General features: G+C 45.1%; 1 protein-coding gene and 1 pseudogene across 1 annotated transcript; both read left to right on the plus strand.

Moving 5' to 3' along the window:
* Positions 1-2,302: 2,302 nt before the first annotated feature.
* On the plus strand, positions 2,303-3,076 carry LOC123090062 (uncharacterized; annotated as a pseudogene).
* A 722-nt stretch (positions 3,077-3,798) lies between these two features.
* Positions 3,799-11,323, plus strand: LOC123091845 (oligouridylate-binding protein 1B). Its single transcript, XM_044513447.1, has 12 exons — positions 3,799-4,179; positions 5,736-5,797; positions 7,943-8,045; positions 8,658-8,734; positions 8,831-8,892; positions 9,018-9,105; positions 9,189-9,264; positions 9,367-9,397; positions 9,500-9,619; positions 10,324-10,409; positions 10,500-10,673; positions 10,793-11,323. Exons 1-12 carry the CDS (start codon positions 4,006-4,008, stop codon positions 11,075-11,077), a joined length of 1,338 nt encoding a protein of 445 aa, XP_044369382.1. The 5' UTR covers positions 3,799-4,005; the 3' UTR covers positions 11,078-11,323.
* Positions 11,324-17,005: the final 5,682 nt, after the last annotated feature.

The raw sequence follows: 17,005 nt of genomic DNA on the forward strand, positions 1-17,005 counted from the left end.
AAATATAGGTTGCTTCACAACCTAGGGCAAAAACTGCCACATGGACATGACACATAGGCAAAACCGATGAGGTGGCGCCTAGTCATAACAACCCACCACAATTTACAAGGTTATGACCATCTATATTGGTCATGATCAGCTAGAAATAAGGCAGCGGACCAATGCTATCTGCTTTATGACCATTTCGTGTAAGGAAATTACGACCTTTCTGACCAAAATGGTCGTTATAGTTTAGGGTTTGGAGCCTCCCGAACAGCTTTTGACCAATTTGTCTGAAATGGTCATATATCTATGACCAATTCTTCCAGGGTCACTGACAGAAAGTCACTAGTTGACATATTTCTTGTAGTGGTGCTACACCAGGGGTACCTACGGTTACATATGGTTGGTTACCATCCGGGGATAAACATGCTGATTACTCTAACTAGACTTTGAGGATACGCCAAGTCTTCGAAGGTTTCCTTCTGGAGCACGGGGTCGCCTGTACTCTAGCCTTCCATTGATGAATCACGAGCATCCTGCCAGTCCGGCCCATGAAAGATAGGCTGGCAGCCCGAGGACCCCACAATTTGGGACACCCTCATTCATGGCCTCATTATCTTCCTTCTAATCATGATTAGCATCCATGAGGCGTCGAATAAAATTCCTCTTTTTTCCTGCTAAAGCAAAATTATTGAAAAAGTTTGTGTTCTAGTCACCGAACTTGAGCCAGTTCGCGTGAGCCCTCTGGACCCAATAAATTTATTCCTTTTCCATAGCTTCCTCGATTTCAGTTAGCAAATGCCTTTGCTGATCCATCGACTCGTCAATGAGAGGGCCCGATCGCAATTTTTCCAACTCATCCTTTAGATTTTTCAAGCGACGCTAAGGGATCTCAACACTGTTCTATCCCAGTCATGAAGTTCTTTATGGACTCCTGTTGTTCGCTCTACAAAAGGTAGATTGCCTAGGGTACGCGACCATGCACAGTCACCCTATCAACCATTCCATCGTCCTTAAACCAACATGCCTCAAACTGCTGATGCCGCTGTCCTTGCTGTCGAATGATGTTCGAATCCCCCTCAGCCTCCAAAACTAATGGCCGATGATCAGACTTCAAGTGTGGTGCATTGGTAATAATTGCATTAACAAACAAGCCATGAAATCCTTCGTTACACACTACACGATCTAGACATTCCCTAATACATCGCCGCCTCCAAGTAAACTGCCAGCCGGTGAAGCCCATGTCATCTAGCTCACAATCAACTGGAGTGTCTCTCAAGTTTTGCATCATACGGACTGGACGAGGAGCACCACCCTCCTTCTCGTGGGAGTACAAAATCTCATTAAAATCGCCTATAACAACCTAGGGGAGAGATGCCTGGTATAGGTCCCGAAGATAATCCCATGTCCGAGTTTTGTCTTCCCATCTTGGTTCTCCATAGAAACCCGTTAGCCTCCAAATTTCATCCGGGGAAGTTCCCACCTTTACATCAATAACATTCTTGGTTTTGCCCATCACCTCTAGCACACAAAGGGTTGCGCCAAAGGCGTAAGAGACCACCACTAGCCCCAACACTCTCTACCACTTCAACATGATCCATCTTTAATTTTCTCATCAACTTTTCCACCCTAACTGTGTTCAGATGTGATTCAGACAGAAAAAACACATCCGGTCCCACTGCTTTTGGATATTCAAAAGAACCCTTATTGTCACTGTACTAGCCATGTCGCAACAGTTCCAACATACTATTTTCATTACTCCCACCAGCCGGCGCCACCACTACTCCCCATCCCCTCCCACCCTCTCGCCGTCGCCGGCGCACGCCAGCGGGCAAAGCCCCCAGGCGGCCGGTGGCGGCGGGATTTGTTTCCCCACACGCGCAGGTGGTGGTCGGGGCTCGGGTGCTGCAAGCCAACGGCGGCTCCGGCGGCGTGGATCTGGCCCCTGGCGGCGCTCAGGCGGCTCTGTCTGTGCGTGGTGGCTGCGTGAGGCGGGCGGCTTCTGCTGCTCGCCGTTGGCCCTCGCGGTGGCTTCCGCGGGAGGTGCGGGCTGTGGCCCTCGGAGGCGGGCGGGCGTGTATCTGCTCGCGGGTGGCTGCGATGGAGGTGCGGCGCGGACGCTCTTGAGGCCGGCGGCGCGGATCTGCCTCCTGGGGTCGTGGGCAGGGTCCGACGACGTGGGGCGAGCGTGTGGGGATGTGCTTCGGCTGCAGCGGGGCGGATCTGAGAGCGTGATGGCGGGTGGTGCTTGGACGCCGGGGCGGCGGCCCCGGACCTCTTCATTGGCAACGGCGGCTGTGGTGGCTACGTGGGCAGCGCCATGGCTGGAGCTCGGGGGCGTCGGTGCTCTGCGGCAGTGCGTCAGCCGTCGGTCGCGCCAGGGACGCTTGGTGCTGGCCGGAGGGTTGGCTGTTGCTGTTGCACGGGGCTTCGGATCTGACCAGACGTGGCCAGTTTTGGCTCCTACAGTGGAGATGGGATAGCCTTGTCGACGGCTCTGCGTGGTGCGGGTGGCGGCGGCGAGGCTGTTCTGATCGATGGCTCCGGGCTCTGGAGGTTGGTGGTGGTTCAGGCAGGCGGTGGCTCTCGTGTGCCAGTGTGAGGGAAGGGCTTCCTTTGGCTGCTCGGGGCGAAAGCCTTGCTCCGGCCTTGGCCGAAGCCGGCGGCGGCGACGCCTATGGGCGCCGCAGACCTTCTTGGAGGCGTCGTCGTTCGAGGGCCTTCGACCTCTTCTCTCACACTCCGGGGGAAACCCTTGCTCCAGTTCTTGGAGCGGACTCCGGGGGAAACCCTTGCTCCAGGTTCTTGGAGCGGATGATGGCGGCGCTTCGGTGTCGCGGTCCTTCTTGGAGGCATCGTTCTGGAGTGGCATTGGCCTGTGAGAGTCATCGGCTCGGGTGGTGCGCGGCCTTGGGGCCGGCGTGGAAGTCGGAGCGGCGGCTCCGGATCTCGTCGTCATGGAGGGGTGCCGGCATTGGTCATGTGGGTGGCAGTGTCGTTGGCCAGCCTGGTGCGCGGCCTTGGGGTCGGCGTGGATGTCGGAGCGGCGGCTCCGGATTCGGTGGTTGGGTGTCTGCTCCGGTTGCTCGGGTGACGAAGCCGACGGCTTGCCTGGTGCGCGGCCTCGGGGTCGGCGTGTAGGTTTTCTGTCTGTACATCGGAGCGGCGGCTCCGGAGATGGTTGTAGGGTGTCGACTCCGGTTGCTCGGGCAGCAGAGCAGGCGGCTCGCCTAGTGTGCGGCCTTGGGGTCGGCGTGGATGCCGGAGCGGCGACTTCGGTCTTGGTTGTAGGGTGTCGGCTACGGGTTGCTTGGGTGACGGAGCCGGCGGCTCGGATGGAGCGCGGCCCCGGGGTCGGCGTGTGTTGATGGTGCCTTGTTGAGGGCGTGTGTTGTAACGGTTTTCGCCCGGGTTTCCGTTAATTAACCGGGCAACTCTCTTCTGCTTAATGAATGAAAGTGGCAAATCTTTTGCCATGTTTCAAAAAAAAAATTTACTCCCACCATAAATCACATATTCGAACAAAGCTATACCTCGCTGCCGGCAAGCTGGGGAGGGAGAGAAAAACCTACCGCCATCGAAGTCGACAGAGAGACTAGAAGTACGCCCACGATCACTTCACCGGGCAGAGATTAAATCCCTAGCTGCCAGGGCGAGGGAGCTGAAAACCTCACGCTGTAGTCATGCACAGAGCTCTCTTCGATGCCCCACTCGACTATGAACTTATATGCGAACTCGTACAGTTTAGGGGGTGTTCTGGAAATGTTGTTTCCCGCAAGAAAATCTTCGCCTGCTCGCCCACCCCCACTCTCACGGTCTCACCTCGCTCCTCTTCACTTCCTCCCTCGGCTTCTCTGTTTTTTTTTTCTTTCTCTGTTTTCCCCCCCTTTTTTTTGTTCTTCTCCTTTTCTTTTTTCCATTTCGATATTCCTTCTTCGTCGAGTTTGGATTGGATTAATCCCCGACCCAAACCCTAATAATCGATCTCCCTGACCCGGGACTACGGGCCGGGGATCGATCGCCATGCAGCAGAGGATGAAGCAGGCGGCGGCGGTAGCGGCGCAGCAGCAGCAGCAGCAGATGATGCAGCAGGCGCTGCTCATGCACCACCAGCAGCAGCAGCAGCAGGCGGCGGCCGCAGTGCCGCCCATGTTCCCGCCGCACCACGCGCACCCGGGTCTCCTTGCCGCGCCGCATGTGGGCTCCTTACCTTGCTCCCCCGTGGTTACTCCTTGCTCGATCGCTTTCGTCTGCGCCGGGTTGGTGGCCTCTGGAGGTGTCGGTTGGGGGGGGGGGGGGTATCCCGCGGTGTCGGTGACAGCTAGGGGTTTCACTGGCATGGCTCCGTGTTCTAGGGTTGGAGTCTCTCGGTTTGGTTATTCGGTTCAAATGGTGGGGATTTGGTTGCTTCACTGTTGCGATTTTTATTTCGTCGGTTCCTCTGGGGAGTCTATTGGTTCTCTTCGTTGTGAGCTTGCTCGTGGGGAAAACTTTAGTTTGTCTTTTGTATTGTTTGTCGAATTAGGGTTTTGATCAGACCGGGTCGTTTCTGAGTGGATTCCACATCTTCTCTGGTATTCTAAGCTAAGTAGCTACTTTACCAATTATTTGTTTTTTTTACTACTGTTTAGAGGAGTTATGCTTGAGTACGCCGCGTGGAATTAGGTGCATGTGGTTGTGATTTACAATTAAGATTACGGGCAGGTTTAATGAGTGACAATAGTGAGATAATTATGTTTGTGCTAGAGTTTATGTGCTATTGTAAGCGTCATAGTGCTAAATACTTGTTAGTTTCTTAATGTGAAGTGGAAAATATGCAGTGAGAACTGTGAATGAGCTCTCAGTGTCTGTGAAGGTCAGGTGAAATTTGTCTGGTGACTGCTAAACAAGTCACCATTTAGAGATGTGGGTTATGTTTTGGTTGTCTCTGATCATAAATAAGTGCACATTTAGTGGTGACTGAAATGTGAATGTACCATAGTTATGCTCATTCCTTTTCCTTCTTTCATCCTGTTTGTCAGTCCAGACTCCAGAGGGTACTCCAATTTTGAGTTTTAGTGCATAGGTTGCATTAATGCTGAACTGCATTTATTCTACTCCCTCCGATCCATATTACTTGTTGCTCAAACGGATGTATCTAGCACTGAAATACAGCTAGATACATCCGTTTGAGCGACAAATAATATGGATCGGAGGGAGTATTAATACTTGCATGACATGGTTTCTTATACATGTAGCTGTTCCAAGTGCTAGTTAGTGAATCCGTTTGCATCTCTAAGAGTCAGTTGTGCAAAGTTCTGGTAAACATGTTCAAAGTAGATGCATTTTCCAATAGTGCAACACTGCAAGTACTGCCTTTCACTGAGTACAGTTAAGTGTGTCTTTACATGTTGGTAGTATTGTACAGCGATTTCTTTCAGCTTGTCTCTGCACGTAATTCAGTAACTGCAAGAAATCCACAGGAAAACTAAAATGAGCAGAAAATGGTGGACATTGGCCTTTCTGCAATGCGCATTTGGGGAATCATGCATGCAGTGACATATTGTAGATCTGTACAGCGTTGCTGAATCACGTGTCCTCTGGACTAGGGGTCTAGCTTGGTCTTCATTGCATACCTTATTGCATTCGTATTGTTTTGTTTGATTTTGATTTTTGATATTACATATTTTCACTTCTGCTGTTTGTTTGGCTCTTCTTTTCCTTTCAAAATGTTAGGGCTGTATTCTTTGTTTGTGACACCTGTAATTTTGCAGATAGAGCCCATCGTTAGTGGGAACCTGCCTCCTGGGTTTGATTCAAGCACATGCCGCAGTGTGTAAGTGGTTAATTATTTGAACCTTCCAGTTATCTTGTGCCGTCTTACTGAAATTAAATATAAAATTGTACAAAACACGATACTTCTTTGTAAAATGTGTGCTCTGTCTCTTATTGTAAACTCCAAACTGAATATGTTCTAGGACTGCCTGATGATGATGGTGTGTATCAAGTTCTCTTCTGCTTATTTTTACATCAAACTGCACATCGTCTGTACTTCTAAAAAAATGCGAGTTGGTGATGATGGTGTGCCTGCCTTCGGGCTATATGTACCGTCCGATCTGGAATCTGTGGCTGAGATTGAATCTGAGACGTGTTATGCCGAGCCAACAACCAAAACACGGATAGTCTAGAGGTTTCTTCTTCTCCTGCGAAACAGATTATTCTAGAACCCCGCAAAATTTCCTCACCGCCAGCCCATCACCTCTCTTTTTCCGCGAGTGCTGGAGTTGAGGAGGTGCTGGTGGCGGGTACACACTTCTTGCGTCGTCGCAGTTGTGTAAGAGTCTGGTGTGCGGCGGCGGTCGTCAAGGTCGGGGAAGATGACCACAGTACGGGTTTCATGGTGGCCGAGAGGCAATGCCGACGGGTGCTCTGGTTCAATCTCGTCGGCGCGTACCACCTACCGAGTGGCAGCAGCATGGCGTGTCCAGGAGATGGAGATCGACCAAGGCAGATGGTCGGGAGCAGCTGAGAGGCGTTGGCTGGGAGCAACGAAGGTGTCGGCAGCTGGCGACATGGAGCAGCGATTGGGGAGAAATCAGAGGAAATTGATTGGGGGTGTTCAGGTCCTTACGGCGCCAGCGTCCGCCATGCTCTCAAGCAGCCGTGCTTGCTGTCCTAAGCAGGTCTTGAACGGCCCGCCGCGCGGACAGCTTCCAACCGCCCCTGCTCAAGCGTGTCCGCTCCGGCCGTGTCTTGTACCTGTAAAATAGAAAAATAATCGAGCAACCGAGCTGCTGTGCTGCATCATCCATTCTCCAAGCTGTTTTGCCTGACCCCCACCCCAATGGACAGTGAGCGCGACAGCAAGTGGACGAGCTGGCTGTAGCGGGCGCCGGGACGGGCGCTAGGCTGTGCGCGACCTCTACGTGCGGAGCCTCATCAGTATGCGACGGGCCAGCACTACAGGTTCTTCGCTTACAATGGCGACATGCTGGAGCCCATAGTTGTTAACCTGTCAAAACCTGAAACCTTTTTAGTGTCATTTCTCAAGAGCACGCAAGTACAACAGCTTTATTACCGTTCATAGTTGTTGACCTGCCTATTGTATCATTTTCATCATTGACATATGCATGTAGCAAATTGTCATTGCAAAATGTTGTGGCTGCAGTGTTTGTCCTGTTAATTCTGCATTCCTTTCTTTCTGATAGTGTCACTTCTTTGTTAGTTATGTCTCATTTTTTCTCTATGTTCATTGCTTCTGTTGACTTTAGGTTGTGCATATGTGGAGAAATATCCAAATTTTTAAGCCACATCCTGGATATTTGTTTCCTTTGTCTCTTATCAATATTTTCTTTGCAGAAACCTGGTTGATGATGTAAGAAAGTTACAAGTGGTCCGATACTAATGTTTTTTTATGTACATACATGTGCACACACCTCTTTTATATACATATAATTCAAATATATTTGGCACAAATATTTTGAGCAAACAACTAAAAGAAGGGCATACTATGCTTGGCGAATGGGACTAAAATATTGCTGTAGTGGTTAATGGGGTGCTGACTGGTGGTGGATCCTGTGCTAACCAAAAGCTGGCTGGGGTCGTCGTAATTGCCAAATGTGTGTGGACAGGTTTTGTATTTGGCACATGTTCTCTGTCCCCTTAATATGGATTGTGGAACAACAATGTGGAAGCTGGATAAGCAGAACAACAAGTTTTCTGCAAGGTGAAAATTGAGAAGAAAATGTTTGGCTTGGACGAGGGGGTTCATCGGTCGGAATCCACATATTTGATTTTGCTAAATGTGTACTTATCAACAATATGGCATCACTTTGAATAATGTCTGTCTTTTATTGTTCAGTAGGATCATGACACTTAAGTAAACAATTCTCACCCGATCTTTTGTGATTCCGTTGCGTAGCACGGGCATCTAACTAGTTTCCTTATCTTACTCACTACTCAACATTATTATTCTGAATAGGTATGTTGGCAACATCCATCTTCAAGTCACAGATTCACTACTGCATGAAGTTTTCCAGAGTATTGGTCCAGTTGAAGGGTGTAAGCTCATCAGGAAAGAAAAGGTAACTTGTGCTCTTTAAAAATATATGCCATCGTCGTACTTTGTATTTGGTGTAAGTTTAAGGCATTTATTCAATAGTATCAGATACTGCTGTGTGTTACAGTTGGCATGATGTAGACTGCCATCCGCAATGCATGCTCTCAGACAGAAGGATTTATGGTATCAATAGTCAATGTTTGATTTGTTGGTTTAACAGTGTTTATTTTTGGATCTCAGAACCCTACTGTGTGAAAGCTGTAAGGGACTGTTTTGGACTTTTTTTTTTGACTATTTTTTGGACTATTTGTTTGAATTGGCATGGCAGATAAATGCCATCAAACCCAGTTCTGAGCAACTTCCTGCAAGGAAGCTTTCTGATGTTGACTGACGGTGTACAATTAACAAATGCTCACATGGGATAGGTAGATAAATAACTCATTTGGCCTCTTGTTAGGACTATTAACTTGATATTTTAGTGATGCCGTCTTCTATCTCTTGAAAAAAAGCATGCTGCATTTTTGTTTGTGTTATTTACTTAGTTCACCACTACAATTCGTTGTAGAACAGCTAATGCTGAATTAGTCATATTGTTTCTGTTAATATTTTATCCATCTTTGTTCTTATCATCTCGCAGTCATCTTTTGGTTTTGTTGACTATTATGACCGTAGATATGCTGCACTTGCTATCGTGTCACTCAACGGTAGACAACTGTAAGTGTTTTCTTTCAATATTAATTATCTGTGAACCGATATTAATGCAGTATCCCATGTTCTACATTAACGTTTCTTATAATACTGGATAACCAGGTTTGGCCAGCCAATAAAAGTCAATTGGGCATACGCAAGTACCCAGAGAGAGGATACATCAGGTCTGGTACTGAAATATGGTCTAAATGTTCCATTATATATACTTGTTTTTTTTCCAGTGTATGTGCATCCTTTTAGATGTGAGACTGTTATAACTGAGATCTGGTCTGGCTGTTTATTCTTGCAGGTCATTTTAACATCTTCGTCGGGGATCTTTGCCCGGAGGTTACGGATGCTGCTTTGTTTGCTTTTTTCTCGGCATATTCTACCTCTTCGTAAGTGTTACATAACTCTGTGTACTTCATCCCATTTGTACAGTATATTCTGCCTTACCACTTTAGCTTGGTAACTTGTGCAGAGATGCTAGAGTTATGTGGGATCAGCAGACTGGACGATCCAGAGGTTTTGGTTTCGTTTCTTTTAGGAATCAGCAGGTAGTGTCACCATGGCAACTTAAAACATTAGTCTGGACTCAGAACTAATGTTGAGTTTATATGAACTGCTATTCATCATCTTCCTTTGTTATTCATTGACAGGATGCACAAACTGCCATAAATGAATTGAATGGTGCGCTCCCTGTTGCTTATTGTTAACTATGTCTAATTCTGGAGTTAACAAATCAGCTTCAGTGATGTGATGATAATGTATGTTTGTTTTTCTTGTGTTCAGGAAAGTGGCTTGGCAACCGCCAAATTCGTTGCAATTGGGCAACGAAGGGCGCTAATGCTGGTGAAGAGAAGCAAAGTACAGACTCCAAGGGTGTGGTGGAGTTGATAAACGGCTCATCAGGTGAATCTATATGCAGTTGTTCCTTAGGTATTTGTTTTAATTTAAGGTTATATGATATGGAACTCCGCCTATGTCTTCTAGGCATAGCCGGTCCCAAGCCCGGGTAAAGGAGGAGGGTTGTGATAGGCTTGGCGAGCCAACGTAAAAACTAGCCAGTCCCATGGGTATGAAACCCATTTGAGCGAGAGTAGTACTAGGATGGGTGACCTCCTGGGAAGTCCTTGTGAAAGGGTTTCATATCTAAGGGTTGTGGTAGGCTTGGCGAGCCAACGCAAAAACTAGCCAGTCTTTTGGGTATGAAACCCATTTGGGCGAGAATAGTACTAGGATGGGTGACCTCCTGGGAAGTCCTCGTGAAAGGCTTTCATATCTAGCCTACCCCAACTTGTTTGGGATAAAAGGCTTCGTAAGTAAGTAAGGTTATATGATATGGAACAATCGGCTAGCAACAAGTTGAACTATTAGTTATCATTATTGTGGGAGTTTAGGTTTCTAATCTTTATCTATTACCCTTGGAGTTAAATTTACTTCATAGTCTGTTACATTTGCCAACTCCACTTCAACATTTGGGTTCCAGTCTTAATCCTTAGCAGAATAGGAACTAAAATAATATTTGCTTCTCGCAGAATCTAGCTACATAACCTTGTGAAATCTTTTGTGGTAACTACGACTAGCGAAGTAATTTCATTCTTCCTGTTTTACAGAGCCTGGCAAGGAGAATGCAAATGAAGATGGTCCTGAAAATAACCCACAGTATACAACTGTTTATGTTGGCAATCTTCCCCATGATGTACTTTCATGATTCCTGTTCTTTTGCATTGTTCTTTTTTGGTTATGCATAGTGTTTGCTCATCACTAACTTGTCAATTCTGTTTATTAGATCAACAGCAATGATGTGCATCGATTTTTCCATTTACTCGGGGCTGGGTCAATTGAGGAGGTCCGTGTAACACGCGATAAAGGATTTGGCTTTGTGAGATATAGTACCCATGAAGAAGCTGCACAAGCAATACAGACGGGTAATGGCCAATTTATTGGCGGGAGGCAGATCAAGGTACTCTCTTTAGACATTGACATCCCCACCAATGAATTCCAGTTCTCTTGGTTACCTTAGTTCCTTGGACGTAACAGAGGATAGAAGGGTTTTAGTGATTGAGTTTCCATATCATGCAGTGCTCTTGGGGAAGCAAACCAACTCCACCAGGGACAGCATCTGCGCCTCTGCCTCCTCCGGCATTAGCGCCATACACGCCTGGCGTGTCAGCAGTTGACCTCATCTCCTACGAGCGATCCCTTGCTCTGAGCAAGATGGCTGCCAACCAGGCCCTGATGGGTCAGCACGCCGCCCTGAGGCAGGCCGCGATGGGTATGGGCGCCGGCGCCAGCCAGGCCATCTTTGACGGGGGCTTCCAGAGTGTCAACCCTCAGCAGCAGCAGCAGCAGCTCATGTACTACTGAGTGTATGAAGCAAGTATGCTGGCGACGGAGGGGGCTACAACACCCTCCTTCCTAATATATATACATATATGGTTGATGAAGCCTCACCAGGGCCTTTTCTTTTGTTATTACTAGTTCAACATCGCAATTAGTAATTTACTATCCTTCGCCGCTGTTAACGCTCCGGGTCGCCGGCTATATATAGCACCAATGTACTAGAACATACGTATCCCTGACGTGTTAAGAGTTGGGCAATTCTTATTTTTATAACTACTCCCACCAATCCAAAATAATTGTCGCAGTTTTGATCTAAGGTTAGTTTAACCTTAATTTAAAACTGCAACACTTATTATGGATAGAGCTAACCTTAATTCAAACTAAGGTTAGTTTAACCTTAATTTAAAACTGCAACACTTATTATGGATAGAGCTAACCTTAATTCAAAATTGTGACGCTTATTTTGGATTGAAGGGAGTAGCATATATGATCATGCGTTGTAACAGGAGAAAAGAATGTGTTGCAATAGGAGAAAAGAAAATGATGTGCTCAGGTGCGAAGTAAATGCCGGTTGCGGTGAACCAGGTGTCGGGTTGAGGATAAGGTCGCTGGTGACAGATTTGATGGATCTATTGAGAGCATGGATCTTTGGGCGCTAGTTTGGGATATGGGACATGATTTATAGTCGCATGATTTATAGTCAACTGATTGGGTGAGGAGCCCTATCTTTTGATTATTTGTTTATAAGACAGGATGTGTATCCGTACTTCTGGAATTTGTTAAATTGTATTAGAAAAAGCAATATGACAGCTATGTTGAAGAACTTGCTAATTACTCCCTCAGTCCGTAATGTAAGACGTTTTTTAACACTAAAACAATCTCATAGACGGTAGCTACATCAAAGAACCCGCTTTTCTTTTTTGAGTAATTTGGTGTCGGAGATGATTTCGGTAAATTCCTTGATAGGGTATTCGGGCTAGGTGATTAGGTTGGATGGTAACATGAGGCGAGTTTTTACCTAGGTATGACCCCTCATGAGCGAGGTAATATCCTACCCTTGCTCTTGTATATTGTGATAAAGGGTGTGTATAAAGTACATGTGAATATCAAAAGATTGAGGTAGAGTCCTTCACGGCTCTGGTATCTTCGGCTATAGTATTACAAGTCTTTCGAAGTCTTAACATAACGTGTCATGGACCGCCCGATGTGGCCTATGATGGAACAACCTAGGGGTACTCAGCCCGGCCCACTTGGTCAGGAACCGATGTGGTGAGAGACCTATGGACTGGGACACCATCAATAGCCCATGAATCGATTTTCAAGCTTGGCCGCGCCTCGGCCATCTCTGAGTTGCACGTCATTTCTGGTCGCCGTGGTTGAAAACTAGTTCAACGGAGCCTCTCTAACTGAATCTGCTCATAGCCGGCTTCCATCAGCCGAGCTGCCTCAAAGTGGTGCAAACCACCTTGGCCTTGTTTTGTCAAAGGAGATTGCCGACCTGCATTCGAACTTAGTTTTCATGGTTCAACAAGACCAATTTGGAGGCTTTGCTTCTGAAGATGCCGGTATGCACTTGCATAATTTTATTGAATTGTGCAACATGACACGCATTAGAGATTATGACCCTGATGTTTTAAAGTTGCGTCTATTTCCTTTCTCCTTGAGAGGAAAAGCAAACAAATGGCTTCTAGTTTTACCTAGAGGCAGTATAACTTCATGGGCTGATTGTTGCAGCAAATTTTTGTCAAAGTTTTGTCCACCTGCAAAAATCATGCAACTTCGTTCTCAGATTACAGGTTTCAAGCAGGAAGAACATGAGCCACTAGCGCTTGCGTGGGATAGAATGAAGGAAGCCATAAGGAACTGTCCTAACCATAGAATGGAAGAATGGTTACTCCTTCATATGTTTTATAGTGGTTTAAATACTATGTCAAAAACTATGCTTGATATAGCTGCAGGAGGAAAAATCATGGAAAAGCCTATAGATGATGTCAAGAAGCTACTTAATGATACCCAAGAAAACCATGCCTAATGGCATGTTGAAAGAACTACCACCAAATGATTGAATGCAATTGAAGAAAACAATACGGAGTTGACAGCAAGCTTGATGAACTTATTTCCGTCATAAAAGGTAAAGAAGAAGTCAACGTGAATGCCATCACTAATGAAGAAGTTAGTGGTGTGAATATTATTGTTCGCAATAGCTACAATTCCAGCTGGAAAAATAATGGCTATGCTCGTAGATTCCCTTATCCTAATAATATTGGAGTATCAAATAATTTCAATGGAGCTAGCAATAGCAATAGAAATACTCTTGAGGATACCCTAATTTTTTTTGCTAGTCAAACTGAGTATAATTATAGCTTCAAAAATATTTTGAAGAATCATGATAACTTGCTTGGTTAGTTGAGCAGTAAGATTGTTGGACTAACAAATGATGTGCAGATGCTGGATCGAAGATCCAAGAATAGGGAATCACAAGTGGCTAAAATTGCAGAGAGCCAAATTTTAATCGTAGCCAAGTTTGCAGGTAAACCGAAATCTAACCCAAATTAAGATTTCGAACCCAACGAGGAGCAGAAGGAAATGATAAGCGGTTTTTAGAAAGGTATTCTTTGCAAGTATTGAAAGTAGTGGTGATAGATAGTTTTGTAGCAAGGTAATTTGTAACAAGTAACAAGTAGCAATGGTAACAAAGGTGCAGCAATGTGGCCCAATCCTTTTCATAGCAAAGGACAAGCCGGAAAGTTCTCTTATAGTAAGTAAAGCATTCTCGAGGACACATGGGAATTGTTGTCTAGTCACGTTCACCATATTTAGTTGATTAGCATTCGCTACTTTGATAATTTGATATGTGGGTAGACTGGTGCTAGGGTGTTGTTTTTTACTTGAACAAGTAACCCTCTTATGATTACCCCCTCTTGCAAGCATCCGCAACTATGAAAGAAGAATTAAGATAAATCTAACCATATCATGAAACATATGGATCCAAATCAGCCTCTTACGAAATAATGCATAAACTATGGTCTAAGCTTATGTCACTCTCGCAACCCATCATCTACTTATTACTCCCCAATGCCTTCCCTTAGGCCCAAGTATGGTGAAGTGTCATGTAGTCGATGTTCACATGACACCACTAAAGGAAGAACAACATACATATCATCAAAATATCGAACGAATACCAACTTCACATGATTACTTATAACAAGATTTCTCCCATGTTCTCAAGAATAAAAGTAGCTCTCCCATGCTTAGACTTAGCTTGTCCTCAAGCGAAAGCCGAACTCGATAATCATGACCACATGTTTAGAGAGAGAGAGAGAGGCGTCGATAAAACAAAATACGGACATGAAAGCATCATGATCATTATCATAGCAGCAATATATCATCATAAAAATTCTCATGATAAAGTAACAATTCATTCACAAGCTAGAGTATGAACCATAAACTTCATTGGAAACTAACAAACTATGATCTCAGTCATCGAAACAATTGCAATTTATCATATTTTCAGAAAGATTATATGTAAGAGCTTTATTTAGCAAGTTCACATCCTCAACTATCATTTAGTCTTCTATGATTATTGACACTCACGGCATATTAATAGAGAAAAAATGTTTTAGTCAAACAGATAGGAAGATGGGGGTTTATAATTTTCACCTCCCAACTTATTTACCTAGAGGATAATGTCAACAATAATAACTCATGATCACCTACATCCAATTGGATATTTATACTTAGATCTTTCCCCACCACATGATGCTTGCCAAGTGGAGAATAATTAAACGGAATAGGGGTGAACATTATTGACTCTTGCATAAAAGTAAACACCAAAAATTAAAAGATATGCCCTTCACAGAGGGAAGCAGAGGTTGTCATGCGCTCTTAGTTTTGGATGTGCAATCTCTTAATGGAAATGAACGCCACTTTATATTGCCCCTTGTGATAGCAACCTTTATTCTGCAATCCATCGCTTTTATTTCTTCACCATCACAAGATCGTACAAATCTTATTTTCCCTTACAATAAAATATCCTACATATTTAGGAGCAATTTTTATTGATTTATGCATCGATGAAAACTTACTTGAAGGATCTTATTCAATCCATAGGTACATATGATGGACTCTCATAGCAACAAACTGGTTTCGAGGGTTTTTAGATGCACAAGTGGTATCTCTACTTGGTACGAATTTTGGCTAGCAAAAGATTACAAGCAAGCACCACATGTTAGAGGATCCATGACAATACAACTTCTATGTGAATATAAGCAAACATAACTCATTACGTTGTCTTTCCTTGTACGACATCAACTATTCAATCAAGCATAGAATATTTGATGGGGGCTCACAATCATAAAAGATGTCCAAGATAGTATATTTATATGTGAGACCTCTCTTTCTTTATTACTTTCATGAATTGCATCAATGAACAATGCTATGTTTGTTAACTTCCAACAAATTTCATCAACTATACTTCTTAATGTGAATTCATTACTCCAAATGGGATTAGTGTATCACTTTTTATTCTTTTCATTATTAAGATTAAAGAAGGTAAAGCAACCAACTCAGACTCTTTATTATATACCCACACACTCGATTACATAGATAGATATATCACAAAACAAGCACTCAAAACTAGATCATACTAAAACTTTATTCTTCTAAATCATGAAATAACTAAGGATCTAACTAAGATAGAGCGATGGTAAAAATGATCGTGATACTAAAACAAGCACTCGACACCTTTTTGACATGTGACATGTTGGTCACTGAGGTGCAGAGGTGGCAAGGTAGTGGGGGCTTGTCGGCACGGAGCTTGCCAGGTATTTGCTTGCTTGCCGGCAACTCTAGTCTTGGTCTTCTGTACTACTTTAGTACTTCTCGATCACCTGTGTGGAGATCTTCTTCATCGTTTAATCAACCAATTCTTGAGCTTGTCCACAACCACCCTTCGGAAAGCCCCGCTACTACTGCATATGCACAAGTTTGGACTGCTAAAGGACCCAAACTTTAGTACACTGATAGGAGCCCCTAGGCCTAGGCCACACACGCATGTGAGGCATTGTTGGTCTAGGCCCAAACAGTGCACAAGCATGTGTGGCAGAGGATAACTACCATAATCTTCCATTTTACCATGCCCCCCATGATGCGCATTAAATGCGGAACATGGGAGAGGTGGAACGAAACGGGTGCAAAAGTAGTGCACCTGAAAAGTTCATCCACGCCAGACAGTAAAGAGCCAGCCCCGGCGCCTTCCCCATAAAAAGGAATCCATGAGGGGCGCTACTCATTTACCTCCCCTCCTTTCCAATCAAGCAAGCCACCATCATGTTCCACCACCACTTTTATGCCCTCGTTTTCCCTCGGCCTCCTCTCCAATAGTTGCAATGGCACCTAAAAAGGGAGGCCAAGACAAGCCGGAGAAGGTGGTCAACTTGGATGTAGAGGTGAGGAAAGAAGCCCTGGTAGAGGAATTACGTCGTCTTCACGCCGATGCTGGACAAGGGCACTTTGATAGAGCAGTACACATACATGTGGGGGAAGGAGACGACGGCTTACACTGCACCCCATGTACTTCTCGGCTCCGTCAAAGGCGACAAAGATAAATACCCCTTCTAAAAGGACATGCGGTGCCCCCATGTGTGGTTTTGGTAATTGACGACATTCTCTATGGACTAGTGGTTGCATTGAGTTATATTTGAAGGATTTGTCCATAGGCATTCTTGAAGTCCATGTGTTGGTTTCAAGGAGTTTATGAGTTGACCAAGGTGCTATTAAAGAATTATCCAAAGATTGGTCATGTCAGTGTTGAGCTTATTGCAAGCATGTCTTGAAGAACAAGATTGTGTGATCATTCATGTTTACCTTGAATACATCATCCATATGAAGAGAGTTGGAAAGATTCAAGGTGACCAAGACTAAGTACAAAGAGTGATTCAAGTTGATCAACAC

This window comes from Triticum aestivum, chromosome 4B (assembly GCF_018294505.1).
Source record: "Triticum aestivum cultivar Chinese Spring chromosome 4B, IWGSC CS RefSeq v2.1, whole genome shotgun sequence".
In the NCBI taxonomy this organism is placed as follows: Eukaryota; Viridiplantae; Streptophyta; class Magnoliopsida; order Poales; family Poaceae; genus Triticum; species Triticum aestivum.